Source organism: Crassostrea angulata, chromosome 8 (genome assembly GCF_025612915.1).
Source record: "Crassostrea angulata isolate pt1a10 chromosome 8, ASM2561291v2, whole genome shotgun sequence".
NCBI classification, from domain to species: Eukaryota; Metazoa; Mollusca; class Bivalvia; order Ostreida; family Ostreidae; genus Magallana; species Magallana angulata.
In genome coordinates, this window is record NC_069118.1 from 16,770,099 (window position 1) to 16,796,102 (window position 26,004).

At 31.3% G+C, this 26,004-nt stretch overlaps 2 protein-coding genes across 2 annotated transcripts; both read right to left on the reverse strand.

Moving 5' to 3' along the window:
• Nucleotides 1-2,442: 2,442 nt before the first annotated feature.
• LOC128158168 (uncharacterized) lies at nucleotides 2,443-13,602 on the reverse strand. The gene is made up of 7 exons (XM_052820919.1): nucleotides 13,497-13,602; nucleotides 8,271-8,337; nucleotides 8,096-8,175; nucleotides 7,777-8,010; nucleotides 5,392-5,503; nucleotides 3,718-3,826; nucleotides 2,443-3,411 (listed from the first exon to the last, which is right to left on the reverse strand). Exons 1-7 carry the CDS (start codon nucleotides 13,516-13,518, stop codon nucleotides 3,238-3,240), a joined length of 798 nt encoding a protein of 265 aa, XP_052676879.1. The 5' UTR covers nucleotides 13,519-13,602; the 3' UTR covers nucleotides 2,443-3,237.
• A 7,312-nt stretch (nucleotides 13,603-20,914) lies between these two features.
• LOC128159908 (uncharacterized) lies at nucleotides 20,915-25,626 on the reverse strand. Its single transcript, XM_052823131.1, has 9 exons — nucleotides 25,494-25,626; nucleotides 25,314-25,386; nucleotides 24,998-25,080; nucleotides 24,683-24,892; nucleotides 24,507-24,566; nucleotides 23,673-23,774; nucleotides 23,054-23,177; nucleotides 22,687-22,798; nucleotides 20,915-22,431 (listed from the first exon to the last, which is right to left on the reverse strand). Exons 1-9 carry the CDS (start codon nucleotides 25,513-25,515, stop codon nucleotides 22,117-22,119), a joined length of 1,101 nt encoding a protein of 366 aa, XP_052679091.1. The 5' UTR covers nucleotides 25,516-25,626; the 3' UTR covers nucleotides 20,915-22,116.
• Nucleotides 25,627-26,004: the final 378 nt, after the last annotated feature.

The following is a 26,004-nucleotide window of genomic DNA, read 5'->3' on the forward strand; positions in this document are numbered from 1 at the left end:
AAGGATGCTATTTCGTGGATGAGAGGTACCCACAAATTCCACGAAAAATGAGCCACCACGAAATCTAATGATTTCACAGTATCATTCTTTTATTTTGTTTGTACAAGTATTTAACATACTCTAATTCATAGAGATTTTCTAATGTTCAACCAAAATTTCAGCGTCAATTGTAGAATTATAAGCAAGATACAGAGCTCACAGTTCGCCTAGGTTTGATTCATATTTTGTTCACATGAGATTATTACATTCAGCTTATGATATTTAACTTGGTATTTCCTATTCAACATTTAAAATGGAAAAAAAAGAATGGCCTAAGATTTTATTTTCTTTTATTCACTCAAGACCAGTTCACTGGTATTTGAGGTTCAAAATCAGTTTATACAAATGTACACAAACACAGTGAAGGATCACATGTACAGTAGGAGTAATAATGACGAAAAAATGTTAAGTTTACAATACAAAAAGATGTTAAAGTTGGTTTCTGAACGAACAGACTTTAAAAATTTTCTTAATAAATATTGAGAAATTTTTTACTTTTTTAATCTTTAGTTTTTAAGATCTGTGTACAAACATAGAATTGTGAGCAAATCTCTGTATCTTGCTTATAATTTGAAGCTTCACACTCAAATATGGTTAGTAAATAGAAATTGAAAACAATTAAACACAAAAAACATTCACTATAACAAATAAAGAACACAATTTATTTTTTCGAAATGAATCATATATATACATGCATATACCTACATATTTCCGTCAGCAATGTCAAACTTTATTTAAACTGAATACACTCGAGAAAATGCCGAGCATCGCAACAAAACCTATTGCATTAATCTACCATTACGCAAAAAATAATGACGATCGAATTACCGATAGAATGAATTGTATTTCATTATTTTTTTGATACATCAGATTTTGCTTAATTTGCGCAGGTAAACAGTTAACTGTTTGATTTACCAAAGTCTCTGTTCGATTTGATACGTAAAAATCACGAAATAATACAAACGATAGTTCCCAGTTACAAGCAGAAATAATGAAAACGAAACGAAAATCGGAACAAGCTAACATATATCAACGTCATGTGTGAAAACTGTCAACGCATTGAAATATTTAGCCTCAATTTACTTCACAAAATCGGCAACAATATATTTTGCATGTTTCAAAAATTTCCCTTCATACGCGAACTTTTGCACAACAAGCAAATTCATCATAGTCAGATCGACCCTTTTTCGTATAATTTCATGGCTGCTTTAAACAAAGAGTATGGAATATGAGTCTAGGTAAAATGGGTATGCAAACCCGGGCCGTGGCAAAATAAAAGCCAAGGCAGATCGACAATCGTCAATTCCAAATACGCATTATTTTGCAGCAATATTTACAGCGAATACAAATATACTAGTCCATCAAATATCCTGAAATTTTAATGAGATTGGCAGATTAATAACTGCCAATCTTTGTTTTGCCCAGACCAAGTCTTGCCTACCCATTTTACCGGATGCCGGATTACCGGATGCCGAACCCGAAGCTATTAAACTGATTGAAACATGCATTTCCTTTATTATTATTTTCGTAATAACTCAGATTTGAAACAGAATTAGCACTTAATTTTTGCAATTTATATTTTCCTTCCCATAAGGATAATTTATGTTAAACTACGTTGAATTGGAATCAGTAGTTCTTGAGAAGAAGATTTTTAAAAATGCACCCCCCTTTTTCTACAGTTTCAAGGTTTTCTCCGCTTTGAATACAGATCGGACTTTTATTTTTGCAATTTATATTCGCCCTCACATAAGGATGCTTTGTGCCAAATTTGGTTGAAATTGGATAAGCGGTTTTAGAGAAGAAGTTCAAAATGTAAAAAGTTTACAGACGGACAGACAGACGGACAGACAGACGGACAGACGGACAGATGGACGACGGACAAAATGTGATCAGAATAGCTCACTTGAGCTTTCAGCTCAGGTGAGCTAAAAATCAGAATGCAGTATACCTCGCAGTGATTTTATCTTTTAAGTTAGTTATAAGTTGTTACCAATTCAATGCTTTAATAATTCTTAAAACAGCAGCTACATGGATAATTGTTACATTATGTCATTTGGCATAATTGATAATGTCATTCAAAGACATCATCAAACATGCACAAAAATGTACTATTTTTTAAAATTTTATCCATCTATTATAAAATGAAAGTATACCATTGAGGGAGTCAGCAAAAATCCAGTTTTCAAAGAGCAAGTTTATTTCCCGAGACGAAATAGACTTCCTATCGAGGAACTGGAATCTTGCTGACTTCTCAATGGTATACTTTAACTGTTTTATTATACCGATAAAAACAATCCAATATAAAAAATTAAATCAATAAAATAATAGTTGTTCGAGTATCAAACAATTTATAACGTCAAAGTAAATTGAGTTAAATTGCACGTGCGTCATAATGTGACAAAGGCAAGTTATGTTATACGGTAAAGATGAATTAGAGTAGAGCCAATCAAAACGGACTCTTTATTTAAACAATTAATCTTATTCAATATAATATATTGAATAAGATTAGGCAGCAGGCACGGCCTATTTTAGCTCTTTCCCTTGAGCGAACGTTGTCACTGGAATTAAATCATATAATTATAAATATTAATGACTTTCTTTGGGATAATTCGAAACTTTTCTTATGGCTAACAGAAATTACAAAGTGTTCCGAATAGGTGTGTATCAGTTCATCAAACTGATGCACTTCTTTCCAGGGAAAGAGTCTGTTTTGCAGGGAATCAGTCCCTTCACGGCAATTTTCAGGGAATCTACAAATTTAAACATTTCGTACTCTTATATAGTGAAAATTAAGTGGAGGAATAACAAATAGATTTTGTCATATAAGAAGTACTGTTTGTTCGTTTTACATGTATAAATTAATTTCATTTGAAGATTGGTTGGCGTATGATATCATTATATCGGTAGTACCTTATTTTAGGGAATACATATACATGTACTTCTCACTGATACTATCTACAATATCGTTTCCAATAAAATCTTGAACAAAGGTTTTGCCTGCCTCAAATATATAATTATGCAGATTAATTTAAAATTATTTTTGCTCAGTGAAAAGTTCAAATACATCGATTAACAACAATCGTTTTGTCAGAAGATTAATGAAACGTTGTAACAGTGATTATTAAAACATTTTTTTCCAGGTCGATTCAAACCACTTTTAAACATGTTTCTTCATTAAATGTTTCGCTTGCCAAAAATTCATTGGCACAATTTATTGATGTGAGTGTAATTATCCTCCAGAACATTTCCTCGTGTTGATTGGATCTCTGTAAGGCACTGAGCATGGTCATACGGAGAATCGTTCAAATCTGAATTTATCCTTGTTTCATGGAGATGGTTATAGATATCATCTCTCGTTTTGGTATTTTTCTCCTGAATAACAAAACAAACTATAAATTGTAATCAACAAAACATACGTGACATACGTTTTATTTCCATTGAAATATTGCGCTTTAGGGTGTATCTTTAATTGAAAGTATTTAGCTACAAATTGTCCGATTGATAATTCCCTATATCTCTTATTGAAGAAAAAAGTAAATGCATATTGTACATAGAAACAATGTTTGTTACATTGGTACAGTTTAACATTTTCATGTAGAAAACGACTGTGCATTTAAATTTTACTTATGCATACAATTTGTTTTTAATAAGGAAACTAAACATTCCGAAATACAGAACCTTATGCGTGTTGAGTTCAGTTGTCAAAGCCTTGCTTGGCATCTCTGTATCTGAAGATCTTTGACGTATATTTTCAGTATTTTTTCGAACACTAGAACTCTGTGACACGCTGTTCAAATGAAAGAGATACATTATGTCACTATAGTTTCTTTGTATAGCATTTACTTTTAAGAAATGTACATGTTAAATTCACTGTTTTCAGGTAGCAAAAATAAGTAATAAAGCAGCTTAGGTAACATAATATAAATTACGGTTTACAAACTTAGAAAAGCTTACAAAAATAGATCGAAATGAAAATATGTCATTGTTTAAAAGATAATGGTGTACGTCACAAATCGTACAAGAGGCCCAAGTGTCACATCTCTCACAAGATTTACAATGCCCATAACTCTCAGTAAACAAATTCAGTTATTCTTCAACAAGCCGCCAACAACTTTTTTACAAAAATTATGCCAGCTTTTTCATTCTATTTCAATTTAATTAATTTTTCCCCTACACTTAACAGAGAGAATTATATAACTTGAGAAAAACAATTAGCAACATAATAATTTAAATGATAATATCAACATAGAGGAATATAAGACTGTTTCCCTGTCATTGATTACAGTGCGCTTGAACTCGAAATCTATAATAACAAAGCAGTCTATTGTTTGAAAATAGATGAAGATTTTGATCCCGAACTTAAATAAATTCAGAATGAGAAAAAAGAGTGTCTAACCTATTAAGGCATTCATTTGAAAAGATAACTCTAGAGGTAAATTGTAACGTGTAATTTATATTTGGATATAATGTATCACATTGTTGCTTCAACTTCCTAATAACATTACTAAGAAAACGATATTAAAAGTGTGCTTTAGACGATATTTTATGCATATACATGTAAACCTATAATTCAATTCCACTCCACCCTCCGTGCCCCATTCAGACCCAGAGGGATAAAAGCAATGCTTAATTTAGAATTTACTATTATGGCTGTCGGTCCTTCAGAAAAATTATTTAAGGGTTCTTTTCACTTATTCCATTTATAAACTTTTAATCCCAGTTAGGGTCCCTTCCTGACCCCTTTGGTCACAATTTGAATTAATTTTAATATTAAAACCAGATATCAGAAATATAATTTCAACTTTGGATATTACGGTCTACGTAGTGCTTAGTGCTGTCCACCCTTATTTTACTATTTATTAATAATCTTTTCTATTAAAGAGAAGTGGTTCTGCGTTGAAAAATATTTGAAAGATTTCTCCCGCAAAAACTGTTGTGCCAAGTACGGCAATTTTTTATCCAAGTCTTTCTGAATATTCTTTTTTAAAGTAACCCTTTATTTTCATTAATTTTTTTATTATTTAATGCGCATTGTTTTTGTTTCTATTTCCTATTTATATCTTCTATGTAGACGAAGTGACCCCTCATTTAAACAAACTTAAACACTCTTCTCTCAAGAATGATTCGATTGAAATTGGACCAATGGAGAATATTAAAATGTGAACGGTTTCAATACAACGACATACAATTTGATAAGAAAAGTTCATTTGAGCCTTTTGCTCAGGTGAGCTTAAACCGGTAAAGTATTGTGAATTCATCGAAATAAACTTTTAAAAATTAAATAAGTAAAAATTAAAAACAATTATTACTTCAGTACCAGTTAGGTGTCAAGTACATGTATATTAAACATACCATAATATGCGTTTTACAAACTTTGTTTTAATCAACCAGAGGCCCAGAGATACAAGTATTCCGAATACGAGTCCTAAAAGTGATGTAAGGACTAAATATCCTGTCTGTATACCTGTAAATCACAATGCCAAAATCAATGTACCATCATTTGTAATTTGCAAACCAAACATACATTCATTGATAAGTTACTTGAAGTTTAATATTTTTGTCATAATTACATTTATAATTTTTTTTTATATATTAACCAAAAATTGAAAATATTTATCGTAAGAAATAAGTTTAAAGCTTTAGAAAGCATTCACTAACTTTCATTTACATGCCATGAGAAATCATACATGTGACATTAAACGTAGCTCCGTACGTCGACGTTCTTGCAGTATCAAAGTTTGGAAGAGAGGAAGTTTCTATGGAAGCATTATCCTTACATTTGTACTATTCTGACTATTACTGCAATCTAACTCATTGTTTAATTAGAATTAGGCTTGTTTTATAAGAATTATAATTTGCATAAAATATCCAGGTTTTTTAACAGTATATCATTAATCTTTGATTACTTTTAAATTGGCCGTTAAAGTAAATTAAAAATATACTGTAGATACCTTCTTTTTTTCGCGAGTACTAACACAGGATGACCCTCTGTCGTGCAGTCAACTGAATAGTAACTGAATGGTCTGCAAATGTGACTGAAGTCAAATTTTAGTCATATTTAAGTCATATTTCAGTTGACTGAATGCCACAGCTTCTTCCTGTGTTAATTCCGCGATTCGTTCGTTTCGCGTCTAATCAAGAGATCATAAAAACCGTAAAGCTGATTAGTTTATTATAATTTCATTTAATTTGCATCTGTCGGAAAAAATGAAAGATTTTATTATCTGCAAAATAGTGCTTCTCAATAGTTTACGCAGATATTAATTCATCGCGTTAAATAAAGAATATTAAGTACTAAACAACACCAAAAGTGAAGATGAATTAGTCTCTTCTTCGCTTTACTTCGTCAATAACGAAGTTTTTTTGTTGAATATACCGGTTTAAAAAGAGTTTTATCTCTTGTTTGCAGACTGAAAATTATGATGTAGAAGTGTGACCTTGTGAGGAACCGAAAGTATAACATCGTCTGCTAAGTCTTTATAGTTTATCAGTTTAAGAATGGCAACAAAATGACAAGCTTTAAGAGCTGTCACTATTCAAAAGAACTGCCATTGTTGAGTTAAATAGAGCGGGTTTCCACGGGGTCACAGATCGCAAGACAGTAGACATGACATCAACTACCAACTGTGAATGGATGTACAAGACGTTTGAAAGACCGTGGAAGTGTCGAAAACTAGATTTAATGTAGATGCCATCTTTGTTGTCTAAGAGAGATACTCAGAAACTTAGATCTCTCGTAAAATCAAACATAAGGCACCCCCTACATTATATATGTGCAATATATACTGAATTTATACCTTAAATTGTGTCAAAAGTACATGTAACAATCCAGGGGAAATATATTTAGAAAAGTTCCATAGATGTGTTTTTATTAAAAGTATTCCAATTCGTGCGGCCATTAAAAAAAGTGAGTTGCAAGGTGATTGAATAGACAGCAAAAATGTAAATTAAATAATAACTGGAGTAGAGTAAACTTTACTGCCGATCGGAAGGCGGGACTGAAAAAGGACAAACGTGATTTGGTTTGAAGACGACCAGAAAAATAATAGATACCTACTTGCTTGAATCCCAGTCACGGAACATTGATGACTCAAAGGACCTAAGGGTGTATTACTTACGAAGGTATGATCAATTTGAAAAAAAAAATTGACACCAATGCTGCAAAATATATAGATATCATTGATAACACTTCTGACGAGTAATTGCTCGCCTTTTCCAAAACACATGTTGTTCTTAAATTAGGTCATGCGGATCGAAAAACAATTTTTTAAAGAATTTTCTAAAACCAAATTCGTTTCATGGATCTATTTTTTATAAGTCTAGAACTTAACATTATAGAAAATGGGCTGCGGAACCAATATTATAACGAGTTTTGCAATGCATTTGGAACGATTCGAAACATAGAAACCTAAACAATTTTATCCCAAAGCGTATCCAATCTGTAATGAGGGCAAAAGGAAACGTTACAATGTATTTTATAAGTCATGTAACTTTTATTTTTCGTTTGAAATGGAATAGAAAGTTCAATTGGCTCAACGTCTAAAAACAACCGCTAACTTGGAGTTATCGTCACTTCTGACAAATAAACTGTTTATGGCTTCACATTTTGAGTATGTTTTATCATAATATCATAAAAGAGAGAGAGAGAGAGAGAGAGAGAGAGAGAGAGAGAGAGAGAGAGAGAGAGAGAGAGAGAGAGATGTGGAGTGGATATTGTTGAACTTATATCTATTTTACTTTTGGCATTAGTACAATCCTTGCAGGTAATTCCATCCGTTTTACACGTGATGAGGACCAGTCTTAGTTGATGGCAATTGGAACATTTCCCAATGGTATACTCTTTCACAATAACATTACTCGTCATTTCATTGGTAAGGTTAAATTTTACAGATCCATCTTCGTTTTTACATGAAGTATCTATCTGCACTGTGCATATATCTTTACAAACTGCTGGGAGCCAGCGGTTAGGATCTAAATGTTCGTATTTGATTGTATTCAAAATAACAATAACTAATGGTACAAATTGCAGAAAAGGCTGGAAAATTAATAAACTTACCACTGTTTTCATATGATGTATTTTTGCATACAGTTTCAAGGAAACTGTCATAAATATCGATAGCTTGTGACCAACAGTATCTGTGCAATGTTGAAATGGAATAAGAACACATCTAAACGCCTCAACACATAAATTTGTAGATAAAAGTATATAAAAATAATGGAATATACTCAACTGATTAGAAGTATCCCCACGGGATTGCATTAAAACTACAGTTGAAATGAACAACAGAAACATGTCACCTAGAAACACAGTAATTTCAGGTTACAAAGTTAACACACAAAGTGTTTCATATACGTGTAAACTAAGGGCGAATTTATTGACGAAAAACTGGTTTAGGTTTTAATTCGGTTTTGCAAACTTTTCATTTATCTGCAGAACCGGGTTTGAACAAGTTTCAAACCAAAACTTGTTTTTGTATTGTTCGGCTTTAAACTGAAACTAGTTTCCGGGAAACCTAAAACCACCTACGGGTGTGGTTTCGGTAGTTTTAAATTTGTTCAAGGTGGCAGAAAAGAACGTGTTCGAAAGAGAATTGTTGATTCTCAAGTGTGGAACATGCGGAAAAGAATTCAACTAAATACAGGAATTTTCTGCTCATATTCGCTGTGAAAGAAGGGGTAAGAAATCAATTTGTTTCATGTATAAAAAAAACTTGGTTAGGATCTTTAAAGATGTTAGCCACGCGAATTTGTTCAGTTTTTTCGTACAAAAACATGTGTTGTTGAAGGCCCTAGCGAACTGTTTATCGAAATGGATAAAAAAGAATATTGTTTTTTAAAATTGAATTTACGAGTATATCATGGAACAGAATGATTATGTTTTACAAAAGTTTGCTTTTGAATATCGAACTATTTTGAAATGTACATGATATAGGGCTAAAGGCTTAATCAATAAACAGCTGAGAGCAGTATAAGAATTTTACCCGAAGAAACTTGGAGAAAAAAATTTCAATTAAAACTCTGAGTTTTTAATGAAAATTTCGACCATGAAAAAAATTAACAAGAGTTCCGGCATGTAACATAATTACCGATAGTTATTTTCAGAGATGCATCAATCACGGATCAATAGCTCATGAACGGTTACATATACCAGTAGCTCAGGCATAATTACATATTGGTTTACACAAGGAACATGATCAATGGAATTTGTTTATCAATGGATTTTCTATTTAACAATGAGGGTTATATACCTGTTAGCTGAACATAGTTCATCGTACATATACTTTCCAGTTTGTTTATAAACCAGGCACTTAGCATCAAGTGGGCCGAAAAGGGTGCTCCCTCCCCCCCCCCCCCCCCCACACACACTTTCTTGCGCGCAAGTATTTTTCGTTAATATATATACAAAAAATTGAATTAACATGGACCCCCCCCCCCCCCGCACACACTTTTAAAGGACCATGTTAAAATCGAATTGAAGATAAGGAAACAAAGAGTACAATTGAAGTTAAAGGTATACTTTCCCCTCCCCCTCCTACCCCCACAGAGATTAAGAATTTTCAGGATTTTGTAAAATAACCTTTTTTTCTTTTTCTTTCTTTCTTTTTTTTTTTTTTTTTTTGCTAGTCAAGATTTTTTAGACGAGCCCCCCCCCCTCCACACACATTTAAAAAAACCGATGCTACGTGCATGTAAACAGAAAGATACTCTATAACAAGACCAACACTTGTTTTAAATTAACGTAGATTTGTTTTCCACAAGTTGGAAATTTTCACTAAGAAAGCGGAAGCTAGACACACGAGGAAAAAACTCATAAACTGTATATGTTTGAGTGAATAGATGAAACTTTTGTTATTTTTACAAACACAGTTGAATCTGGTATTGTTTCAATTGAGCAGTGAATATACGATTCAGTTAAATTAGTGAATCAATCCTTAGACAATATATGACAGTCTGACAGTAAATAAAAAGAAAAGATTGGATAAAATTAATTAAATCAAAGTAACAAGGTATTTTTATCCTTTTATAGATTCTGCAGATCCTTCCAATGATTATCCAGGCCCGTCTACATCAGCTGTCTGTGAGAGTGAATCAAGCTCAATTTTTTCCAGACGTCAAACGTGGGCAAAAGAAGCCATCTTAAAATTGATAGAATTGCACACCGAAAACGAGAAGCTTTTTGTAAAACCTGGTATTAAGAACAAATCCATATGGGAAGATATAGCTAAAAAGATATGAAAAATTGATTCATCTTTCTCTGTCAGTGGTGCCAAATGTGAGCAGAAATGGAAGAGCATCACTAAACAATATAGAGATACTATTGATTACAACAATAAATCAGGAAATGATCATAAAGAATGTCCATTTTACAATGAACTGAACAAGGCATATGGGTATCGTCCCAATGTTAAACCCATATGTCTCAAAGGATCGATGATAGTTCAAAGTCCTGACCAAAATGATAGTAAGGAAGACAGCGGATCCGATATTACTAATAACAGTGAGAGTCACTATTTGCAATCAACAACAGGCAAACGAAAACGTTGTGAAATGGCTGAGGAAACAAAGAGAAAGAAAACAGCATCGTCTGAAGAATCCATAATAAATTTTCTGGAAAATATGCACAAAGATATGAAAGAAGGCCTGAAAGAAGTTTCAGATCAACTGAAACGGCAACATGAGCAAAAAATGAAAACTTACGATGCGAAAATCAATTTAATGGCAAAGCTAGGGGACAAAATAACAGAGAAGAAATAATTTTGATAGATAAAATGTGTATTTTTGGAGAATTTAATACATATCCAAAATAATTCCTGATAAGCCAAAAAGCATGTATGATTGAAATTGGGTGTTTAATACATTTTGTTTTATTCACTAACAAAGTGTTATTTCCAACTTATGTCAATTGTATGTGTTTTTTTATAGCCCCGGTCTTTTTATGTGTTTGTCTGTAAAAATAAAAATGTGTGTCACTATGTATTGCAGGTGATTGACATTTTAAGACACTGTTTAAGTAACACCATATGGAGGAATTTGCATTGAAAAAATACAATGCCATTTTCCTTCGTTATTAATTGACTGTATATTTTGTGCATTCACATAAGAGGTTTTTAACAAGTGAGCATATATTGCACAAATATATAGTTCCTAATCATAGATAATTTTTTTTTTAATGTACATTTATTCATGAATTCTGTAAAAATTTTGATGTAATTTTCTTCAATTAAAAAATGAAAGAGGTTTGATTAAAACCTCACTTCTATGTAATAAAAGTGTGAAAATGACCAATGCGTCTAGTCCCTATATAGTTGTCAGTTTTTGTCATCACTTTGTGGTGTGAATATTCATTGATAGATTTGGTCTAAAAGTTTAATTTTAGTACACATTGTAATGACAAAGTCACACCTATTATGATTATTTAGAAGAACAGAGATGCTTTCTCGTTTTAATTCAGCAGACAATGGAACACCAAAAGCATACTGAAAGTTGTTTATTTCTTCTTCATCCCTTTCACCTTCTTGAATGTATTCATCGCCGCTATCAGAGTTGTCTAAACAAAACTCGTGCAGGGTACAGCTGCTAAGGATAACACTTATAATTAATGCGTTCCATATCAAGCATATCAATAAATTTCAAACGCCGGAATCTGCCTTTGAGTGAACCAAACGATCTCTCTATTGACATGCGCGTAGAACTATGTATATAATTATAATTTTTCTTAGCTGCATTCAAATTTCCATAATCTTTTTATGGTGTTAAGAGCCAATCTTGCAATGGGTACGCAGAACCTCCTAGTATGTGGGTATTGCCGGGGAAAAAATTTTCTGCACTGTTTGCTAGAGCATAAAGACTTGAATTTTTTAGCACCCTTGAGTCATGCACTGACCCTAGCCAGCCACAATATACATCAAGAAAATGTATTTTTGCATCGCATACTGCCTGGAGTATAATTAAGTGGAATCCTTTACGATTTATGTAATTTTCTTGATGTTCAGTTGGAGAACGAATTGGAATGTGAGAACCATCAATGGCACCCAGGAAACCCTTTCAACTGTTGAAACTCATTGATAGTCCTTTGTACTCGATGACCAGTAGGCCATTTAATATGAAGTGGCATTAATTCAGAACAGATAACAGATGAAATACGCTTAACAAGGTTAAACACTGTTGCCTCACACACTCCAAATATATCTGCAATTGTTTGTAGGGTTATCTGAGTAGAAACATATTTCACATATATCAGCAACTGCTTTTCAACATTAATCTTCATGCAACCATCTCGATCACCACGTGTCAAATAAGGTGCTAATTTGATAACTAGAGACTCAAATGTATGTCTGTTCATCCGAGACCTGTCTCTGATATCGTCCATTCTATACATGGGTAATATTGCCTCTGCATAATTAGTGATGCGAGCCTTCCTCTGTCGCTTCTTTTTAATAAGAAGTGTTAAACTGAGTATAGTTGTAGTGTGTAAAATAAAGTTGAAAAATGATCTTCCTCAGATTCCAAGAAAAAATCCAGTAAATATGTTAGAGCTGTGTCAGCCATTTTTCTAAACTAACTTTCCATTTACTGCTTAACCTTGAAACCATCTAACTGGTTTCAAACTGAAATGAAACTATTCTAAAACCATAAACCCAACCCGAACTAGTTTTAAACAATAAATTCGCCCTTAGTAGTATACATTTTACTTATGAATAACAGATTAAAGTTTATATAAACACTTGCAAACTGTTTGGTATACTTAAACACTTGTGCAAGAAAGAAAATGCAAATGATACCTTGTAATTTTATCTAAACCAACAATAAATGATTTTTTGTATACATGTTTAAATATTGGCATTAGATAAAATTTACATTGTCAAATATTTAAGGACAAGCCTAAGTGTGGTAAATACAGGAAGGAAATGTATCCTATAGCTACACGACCAGTAGCTCATGCACAAAGTGTGACTGATCTATGTGAGGGTTGCGGCGACTATAAGTGAAAATATAAAAGGGACACGCACATGTTAAGTTTATGGCAATTTTTCTCCATGGATGGCATGTATATTACCATTACAAAAATATATGTTTTTACTACATCACTTATATTACACTTGTCATATTCTGTTAGAAACTAAAAAGATTACATTTTCAATTGTGGCTTATGTTTTATAACGAATGCTTAAAGAAATGAGAAAATGAGAAAGGTACAGGTAGATATATCTTGAATTTCATCTGGTTTGAAAAAAAAGTATTTCTTCAGACAGAGTAGCACTGTTTTTATACCTTACAGGTGTTCACTTCATTAAAACAAATCATGTCCACATTGAAATTTATTTCAATATCAGCACATTGTTTATATCTTTATAACAAAAATCAAACATACAATCAATCAAAATTTCTTAAACTTCACCACCATAGGTCTTTTTTCTATCTACACATTCTTCTAAAATAGATGAAATAGCGATTACCTTTTGGAGCTGCTTTTCTCATTCTATCATCTATAGAAAACAGGTTTACATCCGTGTTCTGTTTTACTGATTATGGTGTAGTTGTATGTAAAGTTACACAGCGTATAATTAAAAACTAGAAGAAAGAAGACGGAAGTAAAATCCACTGTCATACATGCACATAACCATGAGTTGTTCAAAATACAGTCACCTGAGTGTTATAAGATCTAGTAAAATTAAGGATTAAAAAAACACCAAAAACAAAATACGCCGATTTAAAAATCATACGTTAATGATATATGATAGAATAAAATATGTGCACAAAAAATATTTTGGTAAAAGAGAATCAGTGAAATAAGTAGGCCTGGTATTCAGGGGCCCGTTTCTCAAAAAGGCCTACGTGCAGGCGTAAGCTTAGTCCAGACTGAATCAGGGACTAAACCTCAAAACCAGATTAAGTTGCGTTTCACAAAAAGGCGGAAACTTAGTCGGGACTAAATTTGGGTTTAAATCTACGCCTGCTAATGGGTTGGCACAAGTCCTTAGTCGGTATACAAAAATGGCGAGCGTTTTGTTTCTAAGGCATTTTTAATTTTTAGATTGTTTTACATCTTATTAAGGAAACATTCACATTTATTGGATATTTGCTCGTGTACATATAACTTTTTTATAAAAAAACAAAAAACAAAAAAAAAAACCTATTGTTCGATAACTTTCCTTTTTCTAAATATATTAAGATTAATTCACTCAATTCTCAATTCACTAAACGTATGTAATATACATTACTACTCGGTATACCCCGATAACCAATAAAAACACAATAATTAAAAACAGGCTATAATTCTAAAAAATACATGTATTCAACATCAATAACTCCGAGTTAATATATCGAATAGAATGATGTATACAAGCATGGATAATTAATTGATGTTTAAATCAATACTCAGTAAGCGAAGTCTGAGACCATTTTAATGTTTCTAATAAAATTTGAACCCATGAAACGAAACTGATTTCAAAACATTGAGAATACATCTTTGATAGGAGCATCTCAAAACGTTTACAGTTGTAATTTGTGCTTAGTTCTTCGACATTTAAACCTTGGACAAACTTAGACATCTACTACTAGAGTACTAAGCATGCACATATCATATTTCGTTTTGCTTTGAGGCTATGATTATATGTGGTGGATCAATTTTCAAATTCATAGTACATGTAGTACCCGAAAGTACGCATGTTATACTTTACCACTGAATGTGCATAGTTAAAGCTGTTCATGACATTTTATATTAATAAAAGTAAAACAAATGCCTATACACTTCTTAACATAATGAAATTTTAGAGAAAAACAGTTGATATGTAAGCGGCATATATAAGAGGTTTCCGAAACCAAATATGTGACAATTAAACGTATTGTAGATGATATTGAGGTACAATCTTACATATTAATTGAACGAAACAATACATAGAAATTAACTTCAATGTTTGTTTATGAAAGCAGCATATATAAGAGGTTTCCGAAACCAAATATGTGACAATTAAATGCATTGTAGATGATATTGAGGCACAATATTACATATTAATTGAACGAAACAATACATAGAAATTAACTTCAATGTTCGTGTAAACTTCAAATATTTATAGAATACAGGGACAAGGTACAGTGGATATGCCCCAATACGTCTGCAGAATGAGACATATGCTTCATATACTCTGTACATCTTTAGACATTTTCAGATGCTGGGATAAGGCTTGATTCTTTTTTATCAATTCACTATATTATTTATAGAAAATAATATGACCATGAGTATAATAGCAACCAACTGAAATCGAAAATATCTACTGTATAAATAATATTACATGAACCTTGTCCATCCTCTGTTCCAATATTGAAAGAATGTAGACAATGACTTGATTTTCTGCGATTCAAATGATAATAGTTTTGAAAGATACTTTAAATAGTCAACAATTAACAAGACAAGAATTTTCAACATTTGAGGCCGGGAAGACCCCCAAAACCCCTTTCCTGTTTTTGGTTTAATCGATCGATTGTTTTGTTTTGGGATTTTTTTCGGGGGGACGGGTTGAAAGTAATATACACCATAAACAGGGAATAATTCGCCCTGTTTAACTTTCAGTTGTCAGCGGGCGAATTTATGTTGATTTTCAATATTTTATATTAAGTAACTTAAGTAACAGCTGTGAATAATCGAAGTCACGTCAGAGTGAAACTGTTTGCTAGTGTAGAAGGACGGAAATTACATGGGACCAAAATAACCCTGAAAACAGTGTCTTGATTAAAATAAATATATAAAAGCAGTTATCTAAGAACACCCTTCCTATTTAAAGAAAGTTTTAAAAATAAAAGGTTTTTACAAATTTAATGGAAAAGGCATCTAAAAGATGCCCTATCCCCCTCCTGATAAGACATTTAGCATATTTGCAGTTTTAACAAGTACATGTGAGTTTTACTGTTTTCCTTATCTGCTTTGGGTTATTGGGGTGGGGGTGTATACAATTGTTTATATATGTATGACAAATGCAAGCTAGTTAAATTTGTAAAGAACGCACACTGTTGAAAAACTATTAAAACAACGCTGTTGTATTGCAAGTCGACAACTTCGAAATAAAAAAAACCTATCCCTTAATATACGTACATCTTAAACATGATGAAACAAAACTATCATGAATTTAAGTAATTAAAGATCAATTCAGTTAAATGAGTACAAATAAACAACGCATATATGCATATGCACGAAGATCATTGATGGTACATGTGCCCCATACCTTTTAAAAGAATTACGATCGATGTTAAATATGAACGCAATTGATCACTTCATCCTAGAATTAATAAGATTAATGAATTTGATTTCCAAAAATTCAAGGTGTGCATGCGAAAATCTTGAAAAACGCTTGTCAATAGATGTAAAATTGATGCACACTCTGCACGCTTCTAAAACATATTTTAAGGAATATTTTAACAAACAAAAATTAATTGTATATAAATGCGAGTTCATAAACAAAATTACATGTAGCTTTCATGCGGTTTTATAAAGATACATGTACTACATGTAGGAGTAAAAAAAAAAGAGGATGCATACGTGTTGTAAAGTTATAAGTTATATAGGTAAATATACAAAACATACAACCACACACAAGGACAAATTACAACTGTAAACGTTTTGAGTTGCTCCTAGTCATAATTTTGAAATCAGTTTCGTTTCACAGGTTCAAATTTGACTAGAAACGTTAAATTCTAGTGTATGCTTTCTGAGTATTGATTTGTACTTATAATTTATACATCTATCTTGTTGGGGAATACATGTTTACTTTGGATTTATATCATCTTATTTTAATATTGTGTTTATATAACTTATCGGGATATACCCATTCTTCATACTAAAGGTAAATTTCACTAACGAGTAGTAATGTATATTACATACGTTTAATATGATGAACCTATTATCTATCAAATTGATTAAATTTTAATTTATTTAGAAATAGAAACAGTTATCGAACGATAGGTATTTTTTTAAGTTATACGTACATGTACACATATTTAAATAAAATTAATGTGAATGTTTTCTTAATAACACATTAAACAAACCAAAAAAATAAATAAAATTCCCTATTTATTTTGCTCTAGAAACAAAACACTCGCCTTTTTGTGCACAGACTAAGAACTTACGCCTACCCATTAGCAGGCGTAGATTTAAGTCCACATTTAGTCTCGACTAAGTTTCCGCCTTTTTGTGAAACGCAACTTAGTCTGGTTTTGAGGTTTAGTCCCTGATTTAGTCCGGACTAAGCTTACGCCTGGACGTAGGCCTTTTTGAGAAACGGGCCCCTGATGTTTTCAAAATATTTGGTTTTCCTCATTGGTTGAAGGGGAATAAACTTTAATGAGTTTGTACGACAAACCTAGACAGCAGAACACAAAAAGTAAATGTCATTTCAACATAATAAGATGCAGGTCATGTGAGAGCAGCTTCTAATGTCTTTAAAGCTCTATGTATTTGACAGACAGAAATCGAGGAAGGTTACTTAAAAATATAAAAAAACCTTTTTCTATGAAACAAATCAGAATCTATAAATTTCTTTCTTCCAGGTCACATGTAAATTTCTATTATCAAGAGAAACTTTGCAATTTTTTGAAATTATAACTTTGAACGAAACGACAAATAGCTTTGGCAAATAATTTATTTTCTTTTAGTTTAAGGTTAATATATATATCCAAGAGTATACATGCATGCTGTTACCTACTTTTCAAGTTTTCAAGTACATATATGTAGTTTAAAAATTTAGTACATGCAGTTATCAACTCATGTTTATAAATTACAATGCAAAGAAAAACATTTCTCTATCAATGCAATATGAAATGAACCATGATGAAGACAAAAATGAGTCTCGATTTTAACCCATTCTATAAAGCAATTTCTAAAACACAATCGGTTTCTTAAGAAATAGAGGAGAAAATACTTACCAGAAATAAATATATATTTATGATTTTTTTAAAATGTTTTATTAAATATATCGTTTTTTTTTTACTATAAGCAAATGAATTGATTCACAATCTTAAAAAATACAGATTTAATATCCTGATTTATAGGTAAACCAAAATGGAGAGAAAACATTTTACTTTAAATAGGAATTTTTAAAATTTGTTATATATGCCTGTATACCGGTGAAATTCAGAGTTTTACAAGGTTTTTTTTTAAATGCATGTGCAAAAGAAAGCCTAATAAGTTTAATGTTTTCCTAGTGCAATTTAGAAAAGGAACTCTTAAATCATTAGAGTTTTGTATCAATCAACTTTTCTCTAACTTTTTTTATTTCGGTTCGTTGAAAACCAACAGTTATGTTTGCATTAGTTGCTGATCTTGGAGCAACTTCGTAATATTTTTCTCGTTCTTATTAATAATTCATGTTCTATTTTTATTTCCTATGCTCTTGGAAAAAATCGTAACAATCATGGTATGCCCACGCATGAATCTATCAACAATGGTACATTTTCTATGATATGAGTATCAATTTTATACCTTTAAGAGTAAAAGAGTTTGTCAACTAAAAATGATCAAAAAAATACGTAGTAAGAACATTGTTTACCTATTCTGCAACAACAATTTTGGTGTTCATTTCTCCAAGATTCCAACATGTGTAGCGTAATGCAAAAAATCCGCTTAAAGCAATATGAGCTGTATTTTTTATAATTTTATTTTAGTGTAAAAACCTGCTTGTATAATAAGTCTGCATGTAACTTGAACTTTTATGATAAAAAGGATTACAAATTATTAATTTTTGTAAAAAGAACGATTTCTCTTCTAAGGAATATATTAATAGCAAATCAATTTTTGTTCAGGACGACAATAATTCAATTTTGTTCCAATTAAGGCTTCTTAACGCCTTTTCCTACAAAAATATGGATAACAGAAATTTAAAAGCCATGATGATATTTTTTGTCTTTTAACTAGAAAATAACTTTTTTCGCGAAAAAAAAATTCAACATGAGAATTGCAGCTCATATTGCTTTAAAAAGTCGACGTCACAAAATTTTCCCGCTTCGCACTTTTTATTATGATCCTAGATCTCAACGTGTTTATACATGTATAACAAATAAATTTGATTGCAAACAAGATCTGCAGAAGATTGTAGAAACTTTATCAAAAAACTGAACTGAATATAAAATTTGAAGAAAATGAACAAAAAGTCAACAAAATCAAAACAATAATTTTGAAAATCCCTGATTCCCGATCAAAAAAGGATTGACATCATATGTACTGCAGAATTGTGAAAAACGCATGGTTTTTAACGAGAAAAAAATGGGCATAGTATTTGATAAGTTTTTAATAACAAAAAGATGACTGTAGATTAAACCGGGAACCTGTCATATTTAGTCAGTGATGAATCTCAGATGTTAGTAGGCTAAAACAACTGGGTAAATTCCATTAAAAAGTAAGAATAAAACAATCCAGTCATATTTAGTAAGTGTTTTCACGAATACATGTACTAGAATCAATAAGCTTTTTAGAGGGCCAAAGAAAAACCAAGATGATGGTAAATTACAAGTATTCGATCCATATTCTGCAACATTCATAAGAAAACCCAGCTAAATTTATTACTTTTAAGTTATATACATATATTAATTAATGTTATTATGCTGATATTATGTTTTCACACAGATGTTGTTGCTGTTTTAGAAATCTTTGATTATAAAAATAATGTATCGAGGAAAACAGATGTTCCTGAGGTTGTCATAGCAACTATGATGTCATTTCATTGAGTTGTGATTTTATCCAAATTATCTGTAATAAAATACTGTTTTCTTGGTAAAATATTAAAAGGTTTATATTTCACCCAGAATTGAAAAATTCAGATTGTTTAGATTGTACTGAGTAATTATTTTTAGGATTTTGTATACATATGAAACAAAAACAAGTTATTTGTTGGCATTTAAATCAAGCAGAACATTAAAACTCAATCTTTTGTTATTTGTTAATTGCTTCCCCGTTTTAAGACTTGGTAATTGGTATGGTTTTCATTGATGTTTAAAATTGCTTCTTAATGTTTACTGACATTTCGTCTTTAATGCTGTGATATATTTAAACATTCTTGTGTCATCAGCAGTCTGTGATTTATTTGCGCGTTATTTACTTGCAAACATCATGCAGTTTTTTAAAGATGCCCAGGGCTTGTGTTGTTGAGCAGTATATACATTGTGTATGCTGATATCGTTAGAGTATAATATGGCCAGCTATTAATTATTTCGACGTAAATGTCATAAAAATATGTTAGCATAACTATAACATAAAATAACTATCCATAATCAAGCAGAAGAAATAAATACTTTAAATGAGCTGTTCGAAGTCACTTTCAATATATGACATAAGGTCACCTTACAATGCATTCAAAATAAAGTACAAATGCATCGCAAGACGCAAATGGCATGACTTTTGAATTCGGACCAAATAGGCAACATCATAATTTGTTTTGTTTTATTTGTAACTTTAATGTTAATGCAAGTGCGATAACTCTTAAATCATTTATGCAATTTCCAGTATATACATTTGGGACTACGCAGTACCATTTTACAAGGAGGAGAGGCAAAACAATTCATTATTGAATAAATTGTAATTCTTAAGAGAATGTTGCCAAAAGAATGAGCATCTAAAACAAGTGAACTAAGTAATGGTAATAGCTCCTTATGTAATTTTAATCTTTTAACGATAAGTTTAACGTTCGTGATCAATTTAGTGTCCTTTACGTTCCAAATTTGATTCATATGTTAGACGATTGATATGTAAATAGTATCATATTGATTCTTAACGAATTCGACATATTAATTATGACTGAAGAAAATTCATGTTATGAATTCAATACAATGTTACGAGAAATACAAAACTTACTGCAGATATATGATCATCTTCTTTTGACAGTTCATACATGTAGTTATCTTCCCTAAAGTTTGAGGGATGAATGAGCAAAACAAATTGAGGAACAACATGATTTATAAAATAAAGGATTGATTTAATAGATAAAATACAATCTAAACAATTAATACGAAATAGCTAACTGTTCTGCCGTATTCGGTAACCTGCAATTACTCGTTGTATCCTCTTTCATGACGTTGTACAGGTTTACTTCCTATCTATTTGTAGTATGTTGGATATTTAATATATTGTCCTTGTTAAATAAAGAGACAGTGGTTACTTACACTCAAACTCCAAAAGTATCATTGGTTTCAATGTATTTCAACATATTTTTATATTTAATTTAAAATATTCGTGGAAGATAAAAACAAAAGGTAAAAATTGAATATTAAGTCCTTTTTTCACAGCACAATGGTGAAGTGGTTATAACTATCAGAGATGGGATGTACGCATAAGCTTTGGATTACTTGAATCACAGTAGTCAGAAAACATCGAAATGTGGTTATAACGAAGTTTTGGAGTGTTCAAAATCAAAAGACCAAAGGAAAAAAATATAAAACAGTAGCTGATCCAACACGAACAAAAATTATAGGTATGATCAGGTTACAAGGAGGTGTGAGTAACCTCTGCTGTTTTAGAAATTACAAGCAACAGAATGTATCATTTATGTTGCAAGAATATATTGGTAGTTTGTAATCAAATTAAAAAATCATCCTATCTACTTGCAACAGTAACTGTATTTTTTCAATTTCTCGAATGATGAAAATATTTGAAAAACACATACAGTAATAATGCAGTGTTAAAAATAAGGATGAATAAATGACGAATGATTAGATAAAATAATAATAGGACTTTTATAACTTTTGTTCTTCATTGTTAGACAATTTCAAAACTAGATTGATATTTCAATGTTTTTTTTCTGAAAGGAAAATAAAATATTGAGACTGTTAACGTCGTGGTATTTATTACATGTTGTTCTGAAAGACTTACATGTAGTATTTAACACAAATACATTTTGAACTTTAACATCCAAGTCTGATCGAATAACTCTGTGTGATTTTTATATAAACTATATGTAATACAGATTCTCATGCTGTTAAAGGGATATTTACGGTGGTTGATAAGATATTGGCATCATGATTATTCTTAAACAATAATGATTTAAAATTAATTTCATATCGCTGATACGTGAGAGCTACCTGCCTAAATTTTATGCACTATGATCTTTTATCATCTAGAACAAAGTAGTGATCATTTTCTTCCTCACTTCGGTATCTACTGTGCTCAGTCTCGTCCGCAATAACTTCTGTGTAATTATTGGCCTGTGGAGGCAGTTTCAGTGTTTCGTAATCCTTCTCTGTTGCAGTGAGTTCGAATGGTACACGGTGAGCATGATCATAGTGATCACCTGTATCTTCTATTTCCTTCTTTTCGTGAAGATGATTGTATATTGACTGACCAGGTTTTTCTTGATTGTACGTTCTTTGTTCGTGAATATTTGCGGTACCTTGGGTAACATTTTGATAAACAGTCTAAAACAGAGACGTTTTAAATGATTTTAAATTATTTTGAGGCATATAAGAATTGTCTTATAGAAAAATTTAGGTCTTCATTGATTTATTCTTGCGTTTTTTTTTTTGCCATAAATGAAAAAAAAAAACAATTAAAACTTATATAAAACTGATATGAAAAAGAATTATCGTTGTATTTTATTATCTGTAATATTTCTAGCCATAAAGAACTAATTAATGTATTATAGCATAAAAAAAACCAGACAAAAAACGTACGTTTGCGTTGACTACTTGTGCGTAGTATTTTTCGTCTGATTTCATAGGGTCCTTGGTATTTTCACCACTGTCTGAATATGCAGGGTTGTATTTCGACATCCCTGTAATGTTTCTGTAATATATGCAAGTTCGTTTGTTTCAAATATTTTTTTTCTCACAATAATTTAAAGCATATCAAACGACACTGCATTATTTTTTTCCACATTGAAAATGGATTTTCAACAGTTTAAACTTTAAAACAAAACCATGAAAAGGTGAAGATAAATAAATTTGTAAATGTGTGATGTTGTAAACACATCACATGGAAAATAAAATGAAGAATGCAATATGCATATGCTTTTTTTTTTTTTTATAAAACTAATATTACTCTTTAATCTTCTTGTTTTTTGAGTGTCGATTTCTTCGCAGCAGTATGATCAATAGATATTCCACGCCTGCTCCCAGAACTACGCCTCCAATAAGGGCACCAGTTATGGCGAGATAAGGTGTTTCTGTATTATATGAAAACAAATTTTAACTGTCAACTTTGAGTGTAAAAATAAAGTCTTTAAACAATTACATGTATTTATTTCGAAAACAACAATAACAACCATAATCAGGTTATAAATAACGTAATAATTTGCATTTCACGTCAAAAAAAATCTTGGCGTGCAAATTGCAACGTTGCTCGTATATGCCAAAAATAATCTGGCATAAGATTGTATAACATAGAAGAAAAAAAGAGTCATAACAAACGCAATTTTCGTTACTAAGCCTTAAACCAATTTATAATTTCACGTTCTTGCAGTTGCCATTCGAATCCTGTGACACAAAGTAAACTTTGAAACGTTTGCACCAGTATGTTTATTGATATTAGTAGATAGGTTTGAATATTACTTAATCAAGGAAATAAAGTGGAGAAAGGAGTATCCTCAGTGAAATTATGAAAGGGTTATCGTTTTCATATCGTTGGCAAATGGAGGAGATTTTAACACAAATCAACCTACCGCTATTTTGAATTGACCGATTTCCTAGCATTCCTGGGTTAATTGTTTTGCTCGAGTCTGTTGTGTAAGGTTTGTTCGTTGTTGGTGCCATTGTAGTAACAGCTGTATGAAATACAAGATATATGTACTTTTAACACCTTGCCAGATAATTATGCCAGTGTCAAGGTGGAATATGCCTTATGATAATATACACCATTAACACAATTGCTTAGAAAATGTATAGCCACATCTGTTATTGGCGTATCTTATATGTACTTGTCAGGTAAGATTTTTTTAAAATCCTACAGAAAAATATTTCCCGTATAAAAAAAATTCCCAAATGATTTTGTAGCTTTCATACCGGAATAGAAGACTAGCCATTAGACTATAAATTATGATAAGATTTGACCAAATCGTCCATAGGGTTTTAGATTTCAATAAAAGGATAAACTGCAAGTCTGTAATAAATTCCTATTTAAAAAAAACTTTCCTCCAAATGAAATATAATCATACAGCGTTTACAAAATGTTTTTGTTAAATATGTTCCTCCTATGGGGTTTGTTATTTTCCTACGGCATATTATATTTGGATAGGTGAGACACACAATTTTTTTTTTTACATCTTTTCTAGACAATGATTTTTTTGAAACAATCATCCGTTACATAGTTATGGAGTTTTAGGGAACTGCATCTTAAGTGGATGCAAAAATGACACCTTCATATTTACAGAAGTATCCAGCTCATTAATCGTTATATGCACAAACATGTACTGAATAACACTTTAATTAACCTAGTAGTTACACAAATTATTGCTAAACCTTATATGCCATTTCTGTTTGCATTTGGTGAGTTTTACCTTCTGTCGTTTCCAGTGATGATGAAGATAATGTGCTTGTTAAGAATGCATCTTTATGTACTACAATCATGAGAAAAATTGATGGTTGTCAATTAAAAAAAAGCAGTAAATTTCAATTAATACAAGTTTGACAATATATTGTAAAAATCGGTATGAAAAATTCACGAGACTCTTACCGATACTTTGTATAAGGACCTGACTGTTTATGGTACATTTAAAGATATACTCCTTACATTCACATTCATTTGTTAAAGATTTCGATGCCTGTATGAACTTTGATGTTGGAAATTGAATGAAGATAGACACATTTGTTCTGTGCACTCTCCAATATCTACAGTTCTCTTTCGTAGCATGGCAAGTAATCTCATCGTCATAACAATATTCACCTTAAAAAAAATTCAATTCAAATATGCAATTATTTCTTAAAAGAAAAAAGTTTTTCAATATATCTAGTATTTTCCACGTATAAAACGAAAAGTAAATAGTATTACCTTTAATACTTATATCAGTTGAACACTCTGAGAACAAGGGAAAATCCTTGTAGTTTCGTATTACGTTCCCCAAACAGCCAAATCTATTAGAAAAAGTCAATCAAAACATTGTATCAAATATACGTTTTTCATTAGTGCATATGTGACGGCTTGTGTTCATGTATATGAATAAAGGTTGTCACGCTTGCATTCCATGCAGTTACAACTCTATAATCCTGTCTACACGTACATCATTATAAGTTTATATTTAATGCATGTATTTCAATTTTATAACATCAATTTTGATTGCATTTAATTCCATATCGCGAATACTTACGCGTTAAATAATTCCTCCTGAGGCCATAGCTCAGAAGCATTCATCCAACATGATAGAAACAGGAAGAAAATTCCTGAAATAAATGTACATGAGCTTTTGACAAACAAATCTTATTCTCTCTCTCTCTCTCTCTCTCTCTCTCTCTCTCTCTCTCTCTCTCTGTCTGTCTCTCTCTCTTACCTTGAAGTAGAGTCATACCCATGTTGATAACGATTGACCTTTTTACTTTCCATGTATTTATAAATGAAACCGTCTTTTAGTTTGAGAATGTGGAGGTATTTAAAGGTCGTGTACACGTGTACGGTTCAGTAAATTGTATTTGTAAGCCATTGTTGTGGACTCAAATTTAAATGTCTAGCTTTATGTTTATCATGAAAAATGCGCTTCTCTCCCTTTAATTTATAAATTAAATAATCATGTATATTACATTGTATATTACACTTTTTATAGATGATAAATTTGAATATTATCCTTCGCTAAAGGTTACAGTAACCAGGCTGAAGCTAGCAATTATTAACAGCAGCCACTAAGCCCGTAGAAGCTAGCAGCCAATAAGGAATATCATCAAAATACTGGATTACTCGAACAGAAAATTATATTTTACTTTTTTAACGGCATATTTTAATTAATATCAAGAACATTTATGGATGAATAATTTTTCTGAGCATGGACAACCTCGGAGGCAGTAAAG